The sequence below is a fragment of the Xiphophorus hellerii genome, chromosome 1, assembly GCF_003331165.1.
Source record: "Xiphophorus hellerii strain 12219 chromosome 1, Xiphophorus_hellerii-4.1, whole genome shotgun sequence".
Lineage (NCBI taxonomy): Eukaryota > Metazoa > Chordata > Actinopteri > Cyprinodontiformes > Poeciliidae > Xiphophorus > Xiphophorus hellerii.
In genome coordinates this window covers 20,154,791-20,178,466 of record NC_045672.1, presented here as the reverse complement: position 1 = coordinate 20,178,466, position 23,676 = coordinate 20,154,791, and the positions used below count along the sequence as shown (strand labels likewise).

The 23,676-nt window shown below is 40.4% G+C and overlaps 1 protein-coding gene across 1 annotated transcript in view; it reads right to left on the bottom strand.

The window, feature by feature from the left end:
* Positions 1–23,676, bottom strand: part of LOC116728437 (metabotropic glutamate receptor 7-like) — a 114,241-nt gene that overhangs the window by 30,755 nt on the left and 59,810 nt on the right. The window contains exons 3-6 of the mRNA XM_032576561.1: positions 18,474–18,609; positions 17,684–17,838; positions 14,859–14,996; positions 8,391–8,591 (exon numbers count right to left, since the gene is read on the bottom strand). Coding sequence (XP_032432452.1) covers positions 8,391–8,591; positions 14,859–14,996; positions 17,684–17,838; positions 18,474–18,609 — 630 coding nt within the window. The remainder of the gene's footprint in view (positions 1–8,390; positions 8,592–14,858; positions 14,997–17,683; positions 17,839–18,473; positions 18,610–23,676) is intronic.

The following is a 23,676-nucleotide window of genomic DNA, read 5'->3' as shown; positions in this document are numbered from 1 at the left end:
TTACTTGATTACTTAATGTGTGATGAAATCTAGATAAATGACGAATTTGGATAAAATGTTTCTTTATAAATCCTTATGGAATCATGTGGCATGTGGCACTTAGTCAATTTATAAAATAGACTTAGTAAGTACGTAAGTGCTGACATAACACAAGGTATTGTTTGCATGCTATATCAATAGACTAATACACTTAACAGTTTTTGCATCTTCACCATGCTTCAGTGCGACTACTCCTGCCCTAATATATACCAGCCTGCCACCGTAAATGCGTAACCTGCTGGACCAGATGGTCTGTTACACAGAACCATCTGGGAAGTCATCATTGGTAAGCATTTGGGAAGCGAGTAGCCACTTTGGAAGAACACAACAAAAAATTTGGCATGTGATTGAATGTAGCATCCATCGCAGGCAACACCAGCTAAACTGAGCCGGTTAGTCCAATCAGGCTCTTGCAGAAGCTGCTGGGAAAAGATTTACAACACAGAAAAGAGCCTCATCATTGTTCTTCTCTCTGCGAAGAAGAATCGGTGGAATAAAACAGCTGCAGGAAATGTTTTTAAATTTGCATTAAAGTACAACGTGACTAAGAATCTTAAACACTGACAACATATTTTTGTATTGCCTTACACTGAGGAACTAAATGTGATTTGATGAGGAACAACACTGGGACTAATTACTGATCACATTTTGTTAAGTAGGCGTAAGTTAATGACCGGTTCCTAATGACAAACTCTTGATCATCCTGACCACACTGTTAAATAGCCACAGACACTATTGTTTGGTTGTTAAAATAAGAAAGCATTAAATTGGAGACTAATTGCAAGTTAAACATTAACCAATTAATAATTGCTAACCAAAATGTAGAAGTGTATTTTTTTAAGGTTGATAAAGAAATCTAGAAAAATCTTAGGATATTTGTCTTTTAATGGCTCTCTCCAGATTCAGCTCAATTCAATAAAATGTTATGTGTTCCTGAGGGGAAATTTAAAGGCACAGTGAAGCAACAAAACTAGAAGCACACTCACAATTAACACAGAAAAACACACCAATTGCAATAGATTGGTTAAAATCCTTGTTTTTTTAGCCTGCAATGTAAGAACTGATAATTAAAGTGCTTCTGAATGATAATGTTTAATTTCTTCCTCACAAACATTTATAACTAATAGTCAAGTACAGATGGTTGAGAAAGCATCAACTACTCTGTATGAGGTTTGGCATTATGCAAATGAAAGAAGGATAATTACCAATCATCAATTTTCTTTTCATCAGGTAATAGTTAAGATTTTTATCTCTCTCTTGTGTATTGCCCTTTAGTTTTAATGGTATAGGAGGGCATGAGGGAAATATTTTTCCTCCATGCCTTGCTACACATTTATGATTAAAGTGTAAACAATTTGATAACCACATCAACCAGCCTGCCTTTGAACATGTCAAAACATTTCTGCCACATGAGTGAAATAGCTTTTCCACATGAAGCATATCACAGTTTTCTACAGAAATAACACGTCTATGAAAGATTACAGCAATCCACAAGAAAGTAAAACGCTTTTTTTTTCATTCCAAAACCTTATTTGCAAATTTTTCACAAATAAAAGTGACAACGGCACTTAAAGCAGACATAACAGGATGTGGTGTTCTGCAAAATCTTTTTGTTTTGTCATGTTTAGATCCACTTAAAATGTTTTTAAATAACCTACATACATGGGATGACAGGAAACAGTTTGACATTTGATAATGTTCTACTTTAACTATTGTGTTAGCAAAACGTAATGAGGAATACATGGTACACAATCAACTTGTATGTGGATCTTTCTCAAAACATAAGAACATAGTTACATTGTCGGAGGCAGTTTTGTGATTATTAATACCAATATTTATTTGCTTTTATTTTTTATGGTGTATGAGTAATCTCTGTAACAAACTTAAACTCTCAGATTTATGTAAAAGCAACAGAATTTAGAAATACTCAGCAACAGCCAAGTTGCAGATTGCAAACAAACCCTCATTTTCCAAGTGTGTAGGAGAAAAATAGAGTGGCCTGTAAAACCTCAAACAGCCCCCTGAAGAGCCAGTGTTTCACTGTTTTATGGTCACTGCGGTAAAAGTAGCAGTGCAGTATTGTGAAATCTAAAGAAAAGGACCCACACTGTCTATATGTATATATGGACTGCTGCAAGGGTGGGAAATTACCTCCAGCATTTTGAATAAGATGCATTGGGGGGAAAAAAAATCAGTGATAGCTTAACCAAACCAATTTCTCTGGTACAGGGTTGTTTGAAGGCTGTAGCCTATTCCACTGGTTGCCAATCCATCACACTACTATTGTAGAAAAATTCAATTGATCACACATATCTTCTGTCCTACTGACATGCCAACAGGAAGAGGAAGAACATGAAAACCCTCCACCGCCAAGATTCAAACCTGAAACTTTCTTGTTGTGAGGCACATTTACTGAAAATTGGTTCCTATACTGGCTTAAAATAGTATGTTACATATTATCTGTAGATTACCAGCTTAAACATAAACTTAAAAATTTTATGTTTTATTTCAAATGAAAAAACAGCATGCACTAAGCACTACAAAGGTGGGTGACTGCAATACCATACAGTTTGGAAGTTGGCGTTGAAGCAAGAACATTGGATATTTTCAGTTTTATGTAGGTGTTCAAAAAATAATCAGAGGAAGCACAGAGATGTAAGAACAGATTTCAAATTAAACCTATTTTTGACAAAATGTTGAGACAGATCTGTGGTTTATTCAGACTGTGAGTAAGAGAGAACAAGACTTGCAGCAGGTAACAAGAAGGCTAAACAGAAAACCATATTTCTGTTATTTTTCATTAGTAAACCCTTGGTGGAACTTGGTGGTGCTCAGCTTATCAAGCAGACTACTTCTCACTCCAATGCTTCTTACAATGGCATAATGGAGGAACATTTTTGTGATGATGTGCTGAAGGCAAGTTCTCAGTTCTTTTTAAGTCATAATTTTTTTTCCTTCTTAGGTAAGAATTACTCGCTAAAAACTGTTGTCACTGTTATCCAACAATAAAACATATGACCTCCCCCTAGAATCAAAAAAAAGCAATCTTGTCTTTTTGCATTCACCACATATTGAATTTCTCTACAACAAAAATCCTGTTGAGTCAAAACACATAAACCTGTGAAGGTCAGAGCATAGTCATAATGATTAAATAAATTTGGTCTCTCATTACCAACAAAATATATATATTTTTAAACAACATTTATTCATTGTGTTCCTAATTTTCTTCTCTCTTTCAGATTTTATGATAGTCTGGTAAACACTAAAAAAATAAACAGACAAGTCAGACTGAAAATTCAAACCTAAAAATGTGGCTTCAAATCAATAAGTAGATTTCTTTGTTGTATAACAGTTTCAAGACAGTTCTCCATTGTGTGCAATCATTTGATTTTCATAAGAACACTTTGACTCATCTCTAAGATTGCTCCCGCACAGTTTTAGTTCAGAGTGAAAGGGATAACTGTCGGACTAATATTTGAACTGAATAAAACCTCCTCCAACTGTTTATTTCTGATGAAAAAAATGACATACAATGGAAACTTAGCCTGATTGCCATGTCTCTCAAATTTCTTAAGTTATGCCATTTAAATTGTTAATGGAGATACAGAAAAATTAGAGGATCAGGATAAACAGTATGACTCATTCTCTTCTGCCAACACGTCTGCTTTAAGCAAGAGACAACATCCAACTATGACAAAAACACATAAAAAAAGGTTTTATTCATTTGTAACCAAAATATCAGCATTTTGTTCATTTCTCAAACCAGGCAAGCAGTCAAATTTTCTAATTCCCCCTCTTTAGTCATTGGATGTGTGTTGACTTTTCAGGCTGGGTCTATAATTTCTGAAAAATGCCAGGTTAAAAATATTCAGCGATATTAGCCCCAAAAAGAGGAACGCTCCTAAATATGTACTGAAGCATATATATCTGGTATATAGCCAAACAAGTCCTACATTTTAAACAGGGGAGAGTTAATTTTGATAAAGACGACACAAAGAACTGGGTTCACCTCTTTAAGTTGAAATGTTCTGAAAAGATTACAGTGATGTATAATTTAATAAACAGCAAAATTGTCTTTAGAAAGCTCTCTAAAAACGCAGAGTACTTCAAAGGACCCTTTAATGATCACTGTCAGACATACATAGCGGAAAATTTGTAGTGACAAAGGTTCCCCTTGTTTTAAACGTATCTCCCTGCTGGTTCCTCTTTTCTATTCACTTTTGAATTTTAAAGCAGCTGTCATTATGAGCTATCTTATGCTGTCTGTACAAGGCTAAATAATGTAGTAGTTCAGCTAAAGGCACAGCCAACATACATTTTGCTCAAAATGTCTAAAAATGTTTCTTTGACGTTTAAATGAAAGTGAATGTAAAGTTAAATTGTGTCTCGTTCTCATGAGACTGTATATCATGTTGTGTTTTTTAGGTTTTCTACTATTAACTTGGATTTTTTTTGTTCGTTTCCTTTTCCCAACATTAATTTGTGTTTTGTTTTATGTTTGTGTCTAGCATCCATCCATTGCCATCCATTATCCCTAGTGGAGTTACGAGGGGTGACTCCCACTGTCTCCAGTGGGCAACGGCTCACAGTTTGAACAGTTAATAAAAAGTTATCAATCTCAGCCTAACTCAGGTTTTCAGGTCAAGTTGTTGAGCCAAGCATGTTTAAGAGTTTGGCTCAGCTTTCCACCCTGGACCTCACCAACACCACGTCAGGTCACCAGGTCAATGCTATCCTGAAAAACCCAGCAGCAAATGCCTCAGCCTTCAAGCTGTGTGCCCTCCATCCCTATTGCCAACCAATATGTGAAAAAAAATAGCATTCTTTAACAGAGTAGAATAATATTGCACTGAAAAGTGTTGAAATTCAAATCTTTTTATGACTACTTTCATTTTGTGAAGCCAGATTCTACAAGTTAATGTCTCATTTTCACCCCCAATTCAATCTAAAGCATCACGCAAACAGTCAAAGCTCAACATGATGTTGATCCCACTTGATGCTGAGCACAAATCATCAACAGCCAAGACTTTTAAAGTCTTCAAGGTAAAGTTATTTGCATACTTCTTCTGTGAAGCAGAACAGTACTAATTAAACAAGCTTTTGAAAAGAATGCACTGATGACAGAGCCACTGGCCTATTAATACTTTTTGTAGTGTATAGGTCATTGCCCCACTGTCCAACATTTCCTGTAACAATTTAAATTCCTTTCTTCCCACTCCTCTGAAAGTATGGATGGTAAGGGGGGAAAGGTCCTACATTAAGTAATGAAAATACTTTTTTAAATTTTTTAATTTTTTTTTAACGAAAAGACCAAAGTCACACTTATCTACACCATTGCTGTTGGTACTTTTCTCCTTTGCCAGTAGGTCAGCACTTCATTTTTTCCTGTAACATTTTCTGTAGTTGAAGCACACAGAGAGAAAGGTCTTTGACCATTTCTCTGTTCACAGTCTTTCTTGTCCAAAGTATATGACATTCTCATAAGATCTCTTCTCTTCAGCAAACCTTTCCAAGGCTTTCTATAGGAGTTAGTACTGGTGACAGTCACGGCCATGACAGAGGATTTATTTTCTGTTCTTTGAACCATTTTTGTCTTGATTTTGCTGTGGATCTTGGATCATTGTCATGCAGTAAGACTTGTTGAAGACCCATTTTCAGTTTTCAGGCAGAGAACCACAAATGTTTATTTAAATAAACATTTAAACAATGTTTATTTAGAGCCACATGAACTCTATATTTTATAGAGTTCATGTGGCAAATTACTCAAACAAGCTTTCACAGGTATTAGATTAGGCTATGCTTAAGAGTGCATAACAGTCTTAATGGTTTCCGTTCTATCACAGTGTTAGAAGGCTTTGACAATAAATCACATGTTCACGTAAATCCCAATAATGTTTCCCAAACTCCAATATATTTTCTCAAGGGGTTCTCTAAAAATGCATTTGGCATGTAGATAATGTCTCAAGATGGTTATGGAGACCCCAAGATGCTACTAATTGCAGCAGTGAGTCTTGGGATTTTTTTTTACATCCCTCATAATCCTCCTGGGTGAGGAAGGATTGTGGCATGTTCTCATTCAGCTGTGTTTGTCTCAGTTCCACTTGTTAAGTTTTTGCCTTGACTGTAAATATGGACAAATGTCATTAACTAACACGTTAAGATGAACTCAAAAAAGCCATCTATACGTTGAAAATATTATTTATTTATTTATTAGGGATAGTTATGGAGGCAATAAGTTTGCCATTCAGTAACTTATAATAGACATGATCTTTACTTAAAGGCTTTATGCATATCTCTACCATAGGTGACCTGATTTTGTCTCCCAGAAAACATTCATTCCTAAAGGGCTCTGCAGCCATGCCTTTGTTAAGTCCAGTTGGTTCTGTAAATGCTGCTCCATCTCAGAAGTCTGAGATGGAGCAGGAATTGGTCCAATGCTGAATGGATCTAATGGTATCCAATTCTTTTTTCCCAGTTTTTGGCTCTACAATTGTTTTGCCTTTATCACAAAATTAGGTGCGCATCTTCATCATTGCCATTCATCATCATATTCTGACTCCTGCTGATGTTCCTGTTGCTGAGGGAATTTTGAACTGCTTTGCTTACCTGGAGTGCCCCAGTGCTACTTCCCTGAACTACTTATCTTTTCTTTATCGTTGTTTCCAGTTGGGCTCTTTATCCCATTAACCTCATTTCATCCACTTTTGGCTGGACTCATTTTTCTTTTTTCGGACATCTGGGAGTCGTTCCTGAGAGGGGGTGCTGTCACGGTTCTTTTGTTTTCTAGAACTTTTTTATTCTGCTGACTATGAGTAATGCTATTTTTGGTTGCTTATTTGTTTGTATCAAGTTTTTTTTTTGCATAGCATCTGTTTCCTTGTCTGTTTTGCTTTCCATTCTCTGAGTCGCATCTGTCCTGAATTTGTTATCAGGACACCTGTTCCTCATGTTCACTATTTCTCTATGTGTGAATGCTGTCCATGTTCTCCTTTGAGAATGCTTCAGATACTCATGTTGTCACTGATTCTGTTTTTTTATTTTTTTATGATTTCTTTTGGGTTGGGTTTTTTAAAATCTTTTTTATGTTCATGCAAACTTTGTGGCCAGTTAATTTCCTGCTTGTATAAAAGCTTTGTTTTTTGAGCAACATGTCGTAGACTACTGTCTGCAAGTGTTCTCTTTGCTTTGCCTTGACTGTTCTTTATGCCATATTGAACATAAAACATGACGGATGTGGAATTTTATGTCCTGGTTTTTATCATCTCCCACTGCTCTGGCCCTTATGTGCATTCTTTTGTCTTTTGTGTTTCTCCTGAAATGAATGATGATGTAGCAATGAGCCAAGTGTGCAGGATATAATGGCAGATGAAACAGTATATTACCATTTTTAGAAATGCTGTCTCTTTCAAAGTTACTTCCATCAAACATTTTAACCTCTTTTCACATTACAACCATAATTTTCATCGACTAAAATAGCTACCAAGTGATTGTGTGGAGTACATGTGTATTCAGTCCTCTTAACTCAATACTTTTTAAAACCACATTTTGCTGCAACTGCACCTTTTGGCATAGATTTCTCCATAGTAATGTGCATTGTTAGTTGTCTTGCCGCCCTTTCATGAAGACCATATTTGTAGAGTGTATGACTGAGATGTCATCAAGTGATTCCACTCCTTGATCTGTGGATCTCTGCAGCTCCTCTAGGGTCATCTTGGGTCTCTATGAGTCTGACAAATGCTCTTCTTGCCTGGCCTGCCAACTTAGGTAGATGGACAACGAACATGTCTTTGTAGCTTTTGGCCCCTTCATTTTTTTCCATTTTCTGATGACAGATGGAACAGTGCTCTTTGAGGTGTTAAAAACTTCACATTTTGTTTTCTACCAAGCCCTGATTCAAACTTGTCCACAGTTTTATTCTTGACTTGCCTGATGTTTTCCTTGGTCTTCATAATGCTTTTTGTTTGGATCTACTCTAACAGTAACTGGTAAAAATTGATTTTATTTAGTTGTATCACAGTAAACACCACATATTTTTTACATTATAATAAGAAAAAAAAATCTATTCTGTTCTCTTTTTCACAATTATGTACTACTTTGTTTTGGTCCATCACATAAAATCCTAAAACCCCATGATGGATAATATTTTTAAGTTTCTTAAGACTGAAGTTCAATTACAGTGGTCATATTAAAAGCTGGGTAGCTAAAATTTAAATTTTAACTTGGTTATTATGGTGGACATGCAGTTTAAATGTCATCAAAACCTAAATTACTTAAGTAAACGCAAGTGAATTTTGTTCTTCCTCATAGTCTGTGCACATCTGATGAGTAAACTTTTACAATTTGTCACTCACCGTTGAAGCTGGCGTTGCGAATGTACTTGAGCAGCATCTTCCCATCTGTGGACTCCATTTGTGGACAGACGCCAGGATGATTGGGACATAAGTCTCTGTGCATGTTGTGCAGAGCGTGGGCCATAGCATACACAGCGTCAATCACAAACTGCACCTTCCCTTCCTGTTCATACTTGGAGTCGATCCCAATCCGCTCCTGGCCTGTGGGAAGAAAACGCCGGCTTTTAGCCGAATGCATCGAGAAGCTGTTAAACTTTACATTCTATCAGCTCTGACAGCTTCTGTTTTTATCCAGCTCCTCATTAACTATTTGCTGCTGTTTGTTCAGTTTAGATTCTGAGGGAATTACAAGCTAAAGGGGACAATGTGTTATAGGAAATAAGAAGACGTGTTTAATTCCCCAGTGGGATATATCAGCTCTAAAGCAGAGCTGTGAGGGGAAAAAAGTGTTTGTGAAAAAATTCAGCAGAGTCAGACTGAATTACTGGGATGTGCTTCAAAGTAATAGGCAGGCAACAATGAAGCTCATTTGTCCCATCTGAAAGGAGATGAAGATCACCATGAACTTTAGTTACAGACTCTGCTACACTAGTTTCCTGCTCCTTTATATCCTCCCGGCCGCACGCTGCCCTTTCACTATGGGCTGCTGTAAAGGTTTTGCCTTATTCTGCTGGAACACTTTTTGAATACCTAATGCACAACCTCTCCTCTTGTTTTTGTTGCAAGTTGAACTTTCTAGGGGGTAAGATCTGGTTTTCAAAGGCTGCCTAAAAATTATAGTAACAAAACTACCCCCATTACATTTTATGGTGATCGTTATTATCATCATTGTAATTATGATTTTCAAGCTCCCACTTACCAAAAGAATGCATCATCAAGAAAATAGAATATAAAAAAGATTATTTTCTCAGTGGTAGCTGTCCGCAGGAGCTCAGTAATCATGTTAATAAGAAAAACAGAGTAATGTGGGAGACTTTTTTGAAAAGAAATGAGCTTGAAAGCAATCTGTGCTGACATTTCAGTACATTTTTCAGATCTTAACATACATCTCAGCCCACACATAACCTTTTTGATTTTTCTAAGCTTCACATAAGGAGTTCAGTGAACAGACCTCGAATGAAAATCCCTCTTGCTAGAGTTTTCATATTCTGGATTACTGGTTTCTTTCAATAAATGAGAATATGCTAAGAAAGTTGATTTATTTCCTTGATACATATACAAAAACTGAGCTGCACAGATTACAGAGATTAAACTCAGACCTTACTCAAAATTCAGTGCCTTGGAAAATGAAAAATATTATATGGTCAGGATGAAGAGTTCTGACTATAACTGTCTAGCAGAAAGCCATCTGTACCTTCCAGAAGAAAGATAAGCCACAGAAGGTAATTGATAAAAAAAAACCTCTTAGTTCACAAGAATTGCATAGAAAGTTAAGTGGAAGGAAAAAGACACACAAGCAATAAGGATAAGTGTAGCCTTTGAGTCGGTTGTGCAGTAAACCTCCTTCAAGAGTTTGCTTGGAGACTCATAAAGTATGGACTAAATAAAGAGTCAGTACTTTAAGAACCTTAGGATATGGGCTACAACTATTGCTTTCTCTGTGTTAGGCCACTCTGGAGCCAGAGGAGCATCCTTCATGGGCTAAAAAGCCTGGGGCTATTGGACAGTAAACCAAAGTCCTGTTTTCAGATTACAGTACTTTTTACAAATCTCATTTGGAAATCAAGGTTCCAGAGTTTCGAGGAGCAGTAGAGAGGAGCTGTATCCCTCTTGATTGAGGTCCAGAGTAAAATTTTAACAGTAAGTGGGAATTTGGGGAGTCATGTCATTCGCTGCTGTTGGTCCACTATATCCCCAAGTCAAAAGTTAGCATCTAACAAGACATCCATAAGTACTTCATGCGTTCCCTTGCTGATAAACTTTCTGAAGACGCTGTTTTCGACAGTAGGTTTTCAAGAGGAAGAGGAAGGACACCAGGCCCAACAAAACAGATCAGCTGAAGGTCATTGTTAAAGCAACCCAAGCCAAAGCCTGCTCACAAAAGGAGCCCCAGCCAAGAATTGAGAGCATACTGTACAGTACATTGGCATACTTTTTAGTAGGCAAATATGTAATGTTGAAATTTTCTAAGTTACTTCAGGTTTTCATTAGTGGCCAACTGCGGCTCGGTGAGAAGAGTAGTTTTCTTATAACCAGAAGCTGATTTACCAATCTGCACATCAGTGTGTGAATGTAGCTATAACGTAAAGTAATTTGAATGTATGTGTGATTCCAAAAGCTCATACAAATTCCTTGAAATTAATATAAAAAAAAACAATTGAAATATAATGCTTTGTGTATCAAACTGTATATAATAAAAAAAAAGTTATATTTTTGAAATTAATCTGTGAAATATGTCAACTTTTTGATGAGGACCTGGTATATTAAAAAGCATGCATTTCAGCTTGGGTGCGGGTTAAAAAAGTAGTACCTATTTCTGCATTTGTGCATCTGTGTTCAGAGCAATCTATGGAAAAAAATGGAAAAGTGTTTCACTGTCATTTTGCAAGAAGGCGTCTCAGAGTTCAGCAAGTGGAAAAGCATCTATTGTCTTTGACACATGATGAAAGACACCATACAAGAGATTTTAAAGGAAACAAAATCCCTCAGCAAACTGTAATTTGTGTCAAGGCGCTATTGCCGTCATCAGGTACGGAGGGAAGATTAATACAGCATCCCACATTGCCGGCCGTCATCCACGCAGATAATTCATGCAGTGAAATGCCTGTCACACCGTTGGCAGGTGCAGTTTAGGTAACATGAGAATGCATCACCACTGGAAACAACACTATCATTAATAAAACACAAAGAGACTGCAGGAGCAGGTTTTGTGAAGGGAATTTATTCAGATTTGGGAAGATTTTCCTGTAATTTCAGCTTTAAATAAAATATACTCTGGCTCCGTGTGTGCTGAGATGTCAAGGTTAAGGGGGAACAGAGAGATATGAAACCCAGGAGCAGATGGTCTGCTACAGCAGTGTGACAAATACATCCATCCATCCATCCATCCATCCATCTTCTTCCGCTTATCCGAGGTCGGGTCGCGGGGGTAGCAGCTTCAGAAGGGAGGCCCAGACTTCCCTCTCCCCAGCCACTTCTTCTAGCTCCTCCGGGGGAATCCCGAGGCGTTCCCAGGCCAGCCGAGAGACATAGTCCCTCCAGCGTGTCCTGGGTCTTCCCCGGGGCCTCCTCCCGGTGGGACGTGCCCGGAACACCTCACCAGGGAGGCGTCTAGGAGGCATCCTGACCAGATGCCCGAGCCACCTCAACTGGCTCCTCTCGATGTGAAGGAGCAGCGGCTCTACTCTGAGTCCCTCCCGGATGACTGAGCTTCTCACCCTATCTCTAAGGGAGAGCCCAGCCACCCTACGGAGAAAACCCATTTCGGCCGCTTGTATCCGCGATCTCGTTCTTTCGGTCATGACCCAAAGCTCATGACCATAGATGAGGGTGGGAACGTAGATCGACCGGTAAATCGAGAGCTTCGCTTTTTGGCTCAGCTCTCTCTTCACCACGACGGACCGGTACAGCGCCCGCTTGACAGCAGACGCTGCGCCAATCCGCCTGTCGATCTCCCGCTCCCTTCTTCCCCCATTCGTGAACAAGATCCCGAGATACTTAAACTCCTCCACTTGGGGCAGGACACCCCCCCTGACCCGGAGAAGGCACTCTACCCTTTTCCGGCTCAAGACCATGGCCTCGGATTTGGAGGCACTGATCCTCATCCCGGCCGCGTCACACTCGGCTGCGAACCGCTCCAGCGAGAGCTGCAGATCACGATCTGATGAAGCCAAAAGGACCACATCGTCTGCAAAAAGCAGAGATGAGATCCTAAGGCCACCAAATCGGATCCCCTCAACACCTTGGCTGCGCCTGGAAATTCTGTCCATGAAAGTGATGAACAGAATCGGTGACAAAGGGCAGCCCTGGCGGAGTCCAACTCTCACCGGAAACGAGCCCGACTTACTGCCGGCAATGCGGACCAGACTCTGACACCGGTCATACAGGGACCTGACAGCCCGTATCAAAGGGCCCGGTACCCCATACTCCCGGAGAACCCCCCACAGGGCTCCCCGAGGGACACGGTCGAACGCCTTCTCCAGGTCCACAAAACACATGTAGACTGGTTGGGCGAACTCCCATGCACCCTCCAGGACCCTGCCGAGGGTGTAGAGCTGGTCCAGCGTTCCACGACCAGGACGAAAACCACACTGCTCTTCCTGAATCCGAGGTTCGACTATCCGACGGACCCTCCTCTCCAGGACCCCTGAATAGACCTTGCCAGGGAGGCTTAAGAGTGTGACCCCTCTATAATTGGAGCACACCCTCCGGTCCCCCTTTTTGAACAGGGGGACCACCACCCCAGTCTGCCAATCCAGGGGAACTGCCCCCGATGTCCATGCGACATTGCAGAGTCGCGTCAACCAACACAACCCTACAACATCCAGAGCCTTAAGAAACTCCGGGCGGATCTCATCCACCCCCGGGGCCCTGCCACCGAGGAGCTTTTTAACCACCTCGGCGACCTCGTCCCCAGAGATTGGAGAGCCCAACCCAGAGTCCCCAGGCTCCGCTTCCTCAGTGGAAGGCATGTTGGTGGGATTGAGGAGGTCTTCGAAGTACTCTGCCCACCGGCCCACAACGTCCCGAGTAGAGGTCAGCAGCACACCATCCCCACTATAAACAGTGTTGGTGCTGCACCGCTTCCCCCCCCTGAGACGCCGGATGGTGGACCAGAATCGCCTTGAAGCCGTACGGAAGTCTTTCTCCATGGCCTCTCCAAACTCCTCCCACGCCCGGGTTTTTGCCTCAGCAACCGCCCGAGCCGCATGCCGCTTCGCCCGCCGGTACCCATCAGCTGCTTCCGGAGTCCCACAGGCCAAAAAGGCCCGATAGGACTCCTTCTTCAGCCTGACGGCATCCCTCACCGAAGGTGTCCACCAGCGGGTTCGAGGGTTGCCGCCGCGACAGGCACCGACAACCTTGCGGCCACAGCTCCGATCGGCCGCCTCGACAATGGAGGCACGGAACACGGTCCACTCAGACTCCATGTCCCCCACCTCCCCCGGGACGTGTTCGAAGTTTTGCCGGAGATGGGAGTTAAAGCTCCGTCTCACAGGGGATTCCGCCAGACGTTCCCAGCAGACCCTCACAACACGTTTGGGCCTGCCAGGTCTGACCGGCTTTCGCCCCCACCACCGGAGCCAACTCACCACCAGGTAGTGGTCAGTGGACAGCTCCGCACCTCTCTTCACCCGAGTGTCCAAGACATACGGCCGCAGATCCGATGAAACGATGACAAAGTCGATCATCGAACTGCGGCCTAGGGTGTCCTGGTGCCAAGTGCACATATGGACACCCTTATGCTTGAACATGGTGTTCGTTATGGACAATCCATGGCGAGCACAGAAGTCCAGCAACAGAACACCGCTCGAGTTCAGGTCGGGCGGGCCGTTCCTCCCAACCACGCCCCTCCAGGTCTCACTGTCATTGCCCACGTGAGCGTTGAAGTCCCCCAGCAGAACAAGGGAGTCCCCAGGAGGAGCACTCTCCAGTACCCCCTCTAAGGACTCCAAAAAGGGTGGGTAATCTGAACTGTCGTTCGGCCCGTAAGCACAAACGACAGTCAGAACCCGTCCCCCCACCCGTAGGCGGAGGGATGCTACCCTCTCGTTCACCGGGGTAAACCCCAACGTACAGGCGCCGAGATGGGGAGCAACAAGTATGCCCACTCCTGCCCGACGCCTCTCACCTTGGGCAACTCCAGAGTGGAAGTATGTCCAGCCCCTCTCAAGGAGACTGGTTCCAGAACCAGAGCCGTGCGTCGAGGTGAGACCGACTATTTCTAGCCGGAACCTCTCGACCTCACGCACTAGCTCCGGCTCCTTCCCCACCAGAGAGGTGACATTCCACGTCCCAAGAGCCAGTTTCTGCAACCGAGGATCGGACCGCCAGGGTCCCCTCCCTCTGCTGCCACCCATCCCACACTGCACCCGACCCCTTTGGCCCCTCCCACGGGTGGTGGGCCCATGGGAGGGGGGGCCCATGTTTCCTCTTCGGGCTGAGCCCGGCCGGGCTCCATGGGTAAAAGCCCGGCCACCAGACGCTCGCCATCGTGCCCCCCCTCCAGGCCTGGCTCCAGAGTGGGGCCCCGGTGACCCGCGTCCGGGCGAGGGAACACCAAGTCCAAAGTTTTCCTTCATCATTGGGGTCTTGGTGACAAATACATGTAGAGCATTAATTATTCTAATCATACAACTTAACTGTCCAGCACACGCAGGGTATCAACACCTGGTCTTAGACAAGGTGATCAAAATCAAACCACAACAGCCCCCAGTGTCTGTGGTTTCTAATGTTGAATTTGCTCGTAGTCTTTATGCCAACCCAGATTCATTTCCCTAATTACTCCATGCCATTAAACACATGTACCTGTACACTTGCGGCTGCTGTCCTCTCTTTTGGAAGCACTGAGCAGCCGGCAGTCAAAGTTTTCCTCCCAAAACTCCGCAAACCACACATTCCTGCGATTGTTCTCCAGGGTGAGGCCCGTAAAGTATTCATCAAATCCTGGAATAGAGGAAAGAGAAGAAAGGCTCAGTTCCGGACCAATTATCAGCCAATTCTGACCTGGAGGAAATGAAGTAAAAACTGTGGTGGTAGGAGGTGCACAGCTCGCCGCTAGGTGTTGGAAAAAGCCCTTGCAAGCACTTCCTCATCAAATTTTGACCATGGCGGATCCTTTTCCGCTGAAGCCCCATAGAACTTTAATCACAACTTTCATCTAGGAAATTACATTAATTAAGAAACAGGATGCATTATAAATAACGCAAACTTTCTAAGTAGTGCCTCAGCCTGTTGCCTGAAGCTTGAAGGTGCTGAACAGGTTTTCCTACTTTGCAAAATTCTCTTTAACAGACAGTTTTTTGTGAAATTACGCCCAACCTTGTTCAGCAAAAATATTCAGCACACCTCAGGGCTAAATGTGCTACAATGTGTTTTTTGTTGCCATTGTTCTTTATTCTTTAACTGCTCAACCAACAATTTTCAGAGTAAAAAGTAATCTGAATTTCACTCTTATCCAGTCAAACCAGCTGGTGGAAAAGGTGGAAATGGTTCACTGAAGCTAAATGATTCTCCTGATGTTAATTTCAACAGTCCATCAATGATGCATGGTGGATAGCTAATGTCTTCCATGCCTACACAGTGAACATTTTCTCATTTTGCATTTGGCTAGACGTCTCCTAATGACCAAATGCTTCATAAAAATTAGGCTTTCTTTTATGATTACGAGCGTCTGTATGGACAGTGACACAGACCAGAGTTTAAAATAGATAGAACAGGCTGGGAATGTTCCATTTAAGCTTTGAATTTTGCATAATCCCTGAAAATGCAGATCTACAGTATCCTCATTTGCTTCATTTTGCATGTGGGTAGAAATTTAGTCCACAAAAAAACCACAAAAAAAAACTGTTAAGAATATGATAGAAAAAAAATAGAAATTAAAGCTTTTACAGACTTCTATCATGCACCTGTTTTGACAGTCTAAATCCATCACCAATGTTGCTTTTTAAGAAAGTAAAATCAGTCCCTCACACTAAGCCATTTAAATTATCTGGTTTTATGGTTAAATATAAAAAGGAGAGCTCCTCTTATCCAAAGTGGTTTTTAGTCTTATCACTTCAAACCCATCAAGGTTATAATTTTTCTCTGAGGACTGTCAAGAGTTATTGGGACATATATACATATATATATATATATATATATATATATATATATATATATATATATATATATATATATATATATATACTTAAGCATTATTACATATGCAGCAGAATCTGTGGAGGTCAGTAAAAAAAATTGTTAATCTAGAATGTTTTTTATCAAAAATGTATTGTTTTCACAGCTGTACGGATCAGTGTTTTTTTTATGGCTGTTTACTGTGGCTGCAAAGAGTGACGCACACAAATTAGTCTCGTCTGACTTTCAATATTATCCATGTCTTTGTTTGTTAGCTGTTAACAATGTCTTCACACAATCTTTAAATTAGTATTAGATCTTTTAATATTACCGCTGGAAGGTAAAAGTGATATTCGTATAATATAACCAAAAGGAGAGAAACAGAACTCTAAATAACTTGCCTTTGAGTCTTTGAGTTTTATCAACTTGAAATAAGTTGACTGAATCTAAATGTCTGATAAATAAGTTTTTCAAAATGGATCTGCTATATAAACCAAAAACACCTGGATAGATCCAGTGGGTTTTGCAGCAGTAAGGTAAATGCATAAGAAATGAAAACATTGGAGCATGAAAGAAAATATGAACAAACACCTTTTTTTATTAAATTGGCTACACTTCTATATAAAACAACCACAAACAGAAACATTCAAAGAGCCCATCAAATACATTGAAAATTATTTCACTTTAACTCAACTCTTATATTTTTTGTAAGAAAAGGGTCAAAGAGACTTTTGTCAAATGCTTGTATGACCAAAGTTGTAGGTTAAAGGTGCAAGAAAAGGCAACTAGCTCTGGTGGACTAGTTGTGGTGATTTCAGATATGGGCAATATGACACACAACCCAGGGTGGCATTACCTCAAGGAGGTACTAGGAGGAGCCTAAAACACTCAAAAGAGGAAAAAAAGCAATTTTTTTTAGAAGGGGATCAGATGAGTTTTCTTTAATTCTTCAAAGAAAATAAGTTAAATAAATCTGTTCTATAAGTGCATCTCCAGTTAATATGGTTGAGTGGTAAAATACAACCACTCACACCACTATATGCTGCATAATACAACATGTACTGTATTATGCAGCATACAGTGCCTACTTAAATTGTGCCTCCGTTTAGTGAATGTGATATCACAAACTGCAGCAGGGCAGATTTTTTTTTAAAATGCAGAAACAATTTTATGACCTAAAAAGCTTTGCAGAACCTTAATGCCACCCATGTGCGCTCTTGATTTCTAGAAAAAACTGCAGGTCTGTTTCATGTTACATATGCACCATAAATATGTTGCTCACTCTGATTTTCTTAAAAATAAAAAAATAATTCTGATGTTTTAATGTCAGACAGTAAGAAAAATAAATGTCTTTTTACACAGTATATGTAAATACCAAGTTTTATATGTATAATGCATTATATTATGTCTATTTTGCATATTTTTGGGTTAGAGATATAACCCAGAGGAAATATTTGAAAGGCATAGATTTAAAAATCATAGATTGCAGTCTGTGGTATTCATGATGCAGATACCTTCAATGGAGGAGCGTTTGGGCAGAATTGTGACTGCTCCCACTGCTACGTCCTCCAGCTGGTGGATCGGGCTGCTCTTGGAACCCCAGCTGTCTGATCCAATCCACAGGAAATGGCCCACCTGGTTGGCCCTCTTGGTGGCATTGAGAACTCCTCTGCAAGAACATCCATATGGTTATTAGCAGAAAAAAAGAGGGAGAGATAAAGAGAGAAAGAAAGGTGTGCAATCTCGTGTTTATCAAACTGAGGCACACAGCTAGCCTTAAGCAGCTCTTTGGACATAAAAGGCCTCTGATGGGGTTTTTCTCATTAGAGCACAAGCCAAAAGAAGGTTATTACTGTTCTTATTTTGCAGCATGTGTTCTGGGGATAGCAGAGATGGTAACATTTAAATAACACAGCATATGTCTGCAGGCAGACACGCTTATTTTCTTCATTCGCACTTCACCTCTGGATTCTTTATTCAGAATTTACATGTGTTAAAGGTTTGATTCTGAGCTTCAACATATAAACATTACTCAGGGGCTATTGTAAATGAAACAATATCTCCTCTTCTTTGTTCCGACCCGAATTCCCTGCTTCCCCTCTGAGCCATGTTTGTCTTGTAGCAGGTATGTTTGTGCAGCCAGATGCAGTATGCTCTTGTTAAAACTGCACTTCTAGCCTTTTTTCTTTTCTTTCTCTTTTTTCAGAACCTGCTGCTCAGAGATTAAAACACCCCAACGTGGCGACTCAGCGGCACGCCACAAGAAACACGCATGACTCCAGATTGTGCCGCTGCGCTCCTCACCGTATGTCTTCTTCACTGGCGAAGATGATGATTGCCCGTGCGTTGTGGGTTTCCAGCAATTGTTGGATGATTTTGTCGTAATCCTCCGTCTTGGGGTTGTGGGGAATTTTCAAAGATTGGGCAATGCAGATTCCACCTTTATAATGGGGAAAGAAGGTACAAATGAGTAGGCTCCTGGGATTCTCTTCGTGCACAGTTTCTCAAAGCTTCAGGTCACAATAGCTGCGGCTTTTTCATGGAAATCTCTCCCAAATGGAAAGAAAAACAAGTCTAAACACAGAAGGACTTTGATAAAGCTGCTCTGCCTTCTACGGAGTCTAAACGACATCCTTACAGTGTATACATTTACATTTTGGCAACGATCTCCAAACCACATCAGCCTGCAGTCGAACACTTACTGTATGGTGAACCTTCCTGCTGAGCGCCGGCATCATTTCACAGACAGAGACAGTAACAAACACATCGGCTATTACAAATCCAATAATCCACACCCACTGGGACGCAAAGCTACAGATTTAATATTATGGATTTGAGAAGAAAACACCAGCTCGACATTGAATTTTCATTTTACGTCATTATCAAACATCTCTTACTGAAACCTGAACCGATCAGATAGCCCAGCTGGCAATAACAAACAAAGAGGATATTAATACAGACGATAAATCACTCTCAGACAGGTCACCGCTGATGAGCTTGTACAGGATGGAGAGAGCTGATTGCCACACGCCGCTCTCAACACCGTACATATTTCCACGTTTTGATTTAAGCAGATCATCAGATGTCGCGACGCTCAACAGCTCATTATTGGGTAGAGGAGTGAAATCCTCTCTTTCACAAAAATAACCTGAAACTGTGTTCTGTTCCCGTGTGATGTGGTAATTATAGATGTGGAGGACGAGCTAACCTTTTGAGCGCTGGAGATAAACAAATAATATGATAACCTGTACAGAAGGATGTACTAACTACTGCAGGCCTACACTGAAGCAGCAGCTCGTCCCGAGTCAACAGCAAAGCTTTACCCAAACCAATTAAATTTCTCCCACTCAAGCATTTTAATAGTCTACCCAATAACCTCTCAGTTTGAGTTTCCCTGAATAGACAGGGATATGGAAGGGATCTCCTAATTGCCACTCTCCTCAGGCTCATTACTTTGATATAAACAGCTTTTAGCTGGCAGATCAAACATCCACAGTCACGATTATTCTGTGGCATTTCTTAAGGCAGGAGAAAACAAAATGATAACTGTTGAACCTTTCCTTAGATGTGTGTTTTTTCTAGCATCAGCAAGCAAAGCTGGGTTTTTTTTCCTTTTGATGTAAGAAAAGACACAGCAAGTGTCAAAAGGCTTCTCAGATGGCTGCTGTTATCCAGCTGGAATAGACTGAACATAAAATGGATCTCCTGCCAGTGGCTATGTCGTTGCTTAAGGGTTTGTGGTAACTTGTTATGAGGAAAATGTGCTCTGTGTCATTTGTGCAGGGAAGGCCAAGCTGAAAGTCTCCGAGGATGAACACTAAGGCTCTGTTTCAGCTCAGAGAGTTCAGATAATTCAAGCCAGAGTGCACATTATATGAGACTGCACTTCCAGGTTTCTGTTTTCTGAGCCATGCAAAGAATTAAGCAGCGACTTCCATTTCTGGGCTGATTGTTTTCTGTTTGTAGGATTCATTCACAAGTACTACATACAAAAGAAAATTGCTTTGCAAATATGATTACATCTGTTACATTTTCTATTTCATCTCACTATAGCCACAAATTCCAGTTTGTTTTATTGATAGACCGACCCAAAAGTAGAACATAGCTGTGAAGTTGAAGTAAAATAATACCTGGTCTAAAAATTACTTTTAAAATAGAAATCTGAAAGATGTGGTATGAATTTGTAATTTTACAAAGTGAAAGATAAATTGCTTTCACTTAAGTTTCAGCTACAATGTGGAAGCATGTTGGAGTATCTGTTATTTTCATTCATATTTTCCTTTTTTTATTTTTTACTTTTGTTCCTGTGTTTCTGGTGGGAAAAAATGCTTTTTCACATGATGGTTCTCTCTGGTTTTGGATGTGCAGCTGGATGGATTTTTGCTAACACTTTTTATACTTTGCTCATTTGTTATGATGTAACCATAGCAACAAGGTGTTTACAACAGGAGCAGCTGATTAACATTGCAAAAGCTGAAATGATGCCACAACTTCAAGCCACAAAACCCAAAGGAGTTGAAAATGAGGCATTGTGGGTTTTGAGCAGGAGCAAAGGGGAGAGAGAAAAGGAGGAAGTTCAAACCATCTCTTCTATTGCGGGAAATGTGAGATCATTAGCAAGGTGGATGAACATGCAAGTAGTGACAGTGGAGAGGTAAACCTCCCCTCCACAATATGTCCCCTCCACAGCGGGGACATATTGTTGACACAGAACTTGAATAAGAGAACATTGATATGGCGATGTGGCAAGATCCTTAATTTGATCCATGTTGTACTTTAGGAGATCAGTTGTCCAGATCTGATCAGAAGATTAGTACCGAGTAAGGCTGGGGGGAGGAGGAGGATGATGATGATGTCATCATCATCCTCCCCTCATGTCTCCCCTCTAACAGGACGAGCCCTCCAGCAAATTCTGGGTCATTGTGAGTGGCTGCCACACAAAAAGAAACAGAAGAACTGATGTAGGATTACTTTCTATGTTAATGAAAAGTAAAAAGCTAATAACAGGAGCTGGATTACATTTAATTGATGGCAGATTAACTAACCTGAGCTGTGGGTCTCTGCAGCTCATCCAGAGTAAACTTGGTTGCTTCTCTGATGCTCTCCTTGAAAGTTATTTTTAGTAGGTTTGAAGTTTCATAGAAAACTGTTCTTTGACAGTTTTCTATGAGATGCTCTAAGCTTTAACAACTCGAAGAAAATTGAAGCTTGAACATTAAGGATATGGTAGTAGGACCGAACCCTCCATAAAACTTTACATTTTTTGAAACACAGCAGACATGACATTCATAACATGTCTGCTGTGGACTTTGGTCTTCTGTAGTCTGTTTGTAGTTCTCTAGCAAACTACTAAGGTCTTTATAGCGCACCTGGGATTAAATTACACACAGCTAGAAATGTACAAATTAAATAACTTCTGGAGGGAGTTCAGATTGCCTTCAGAAGTTTATTTAGTGGATTTAGTGGAAGTGGATTTCATTTAGCTGTAAAGGAGATGAATGTACATGAAGGCCACACTTTTTATTAGCAAAGAATTTTGTTAAGAATTACTTTATTCATCCCAACAGGGAAATTATTTAATTATTAGTTAAAAGCACATTGTTGTTCAAACTTCACAATCATGAATTGCTATTTTGTTCCATCACATAAAATCCCTGCTTTTACATTCAAAGTTTGTGGGGGGGGGTTATTTTTATTTTATTTATTTATTTATTTTGATCAGCCAATAAAAAAGTAAAAGCAGAAATAAAAATAAGACAAATAGTCATGCCAACTGATATGCAATTTTACACAATTTGCTCGAAAAGGAGCAGGTGTTAAAGTGAAATATGTGAGAAGTTCAACGGGTACGGATACTTTTACAAGACACTGTAAATATTATCTATTTGAATTGCGGTCCTGTTATAATACATCCTCACCAAACCCGGCTGAATCGTGTAAAGAGTTGCAAGATCTTGAACAAAGACAGATTGCAGGTCACAACAGTTAATATAGAGACCACCCAAGCCACTGATGAAGATAAAAAGCACTTGGAGCAAAGCCCATCTTCACTGAGAAATGTGCTGTGAGCTTAAAACTACCCCGGCGGTTGTGGGCTGATGGTTGTGCAAAAGGGGGTAAATTATTGAATACCTGCGGAATACCTCATCTGTCAGTCAGTCAGATGGCCGAGCAGAGAGAGGCAGGGAGGCTACCATGATGAAAATGCAAGTGTAGTGTCAGTAGTTTCAGAGTGCCGCGCAGTATGTCGGGCTGCCTTCTGCTGTCGCTGGAATGGAAATGGACTTGAAAGAGTCTTCATCTCAGAGAATAGATTTAAAGGAGTTCTGCGGGCCTGTTCTGGTTGCTGATGTCCGATGCGAGGCAGTGAAATGTCAGGCTTTTTGAGATAATAGTGTGTCAGAAAAGCCAAGTACACACGAACCCCTGGTCCTAAGATACTTTAAAGGCCTGTATTTAAAACAATATGTCATTTTTAAAATGTTTGTCTCTTTTATCAATTTAATATTACATGCACTGTGTAGACTTTCCATTATCATTTTTGCCTCACTTTATCTCAAAAGAGAACAAAGAAACTAAAAAAAAAAAAACTCTGCAAACCTGGCTTTTTGTTTTTGGAACAATAATCCGTTCAGAGTTAGAAGGCACTGGTATGTCACAGATTATAGAAAAAAACTATCCTAAATATTTTATTCCTTGTTCCTCATTTGTTTAGGTTTTTTTTTTTTTCTTTGAGCGGTGTCTTGAACATTTTTCTTGCTGCTTTCCTATTATCTATGGGTGTACAAGTGTCATCAAACGAGTTCAGTTTGTATTCTGGTTAATGTTTACTTCAGGCAACCATACATCTTCCTACAGACAATTGTGATTCAGCCCTTTTTACTCTGATACCTCTGAGGTTTGTTAGAAAACATTAGAAAATCGCCTAAAGCGCTAGCGGATGAAAGTGATGCTGCTTTGACAATTCACAAAAGAAGAAAAATCACAGAATGAAACAAATTGTAACAATTTCCAGAGGACTGCTCTCCATTTTCAAAAGTGTAAGAGGAAAAAGAACCCAACTTTTGCCCCATCAGGTTTCTGATACTGAACTTGCCAATACCTATTTGCTATTAAAGCAGACAAAAAGTAGCTTTTTGTCCGTTTCTTCAATCATACTGGTCTGGTTTATGGAAAATATCTGCTGGGGAAATGTTTGGCCACAAAAGTTATTTTTGAGTAGCAGTTCTACCCAACTAAACACTACCTTCAGAGAAGAAAGCAGGCAATAATAGGAAATGTACATTTTGTGAAACCTATCTGTGAAATCCCTGGTGTGCATAGTTTCTTATTTTATTTCTGATCATGTGCACCCTAACTTTTTCTAATGCTTAAAGAATGTTTTGTTTTGTTACACAAATATTAACAGTAAACTAGATTCTCACTGTCATGTTACTAACATGCATCTTGTACTGATCAAATTTCATATCCAAGTTCTCCAAGTGTAAACCAAATTTTGTGAAAACAA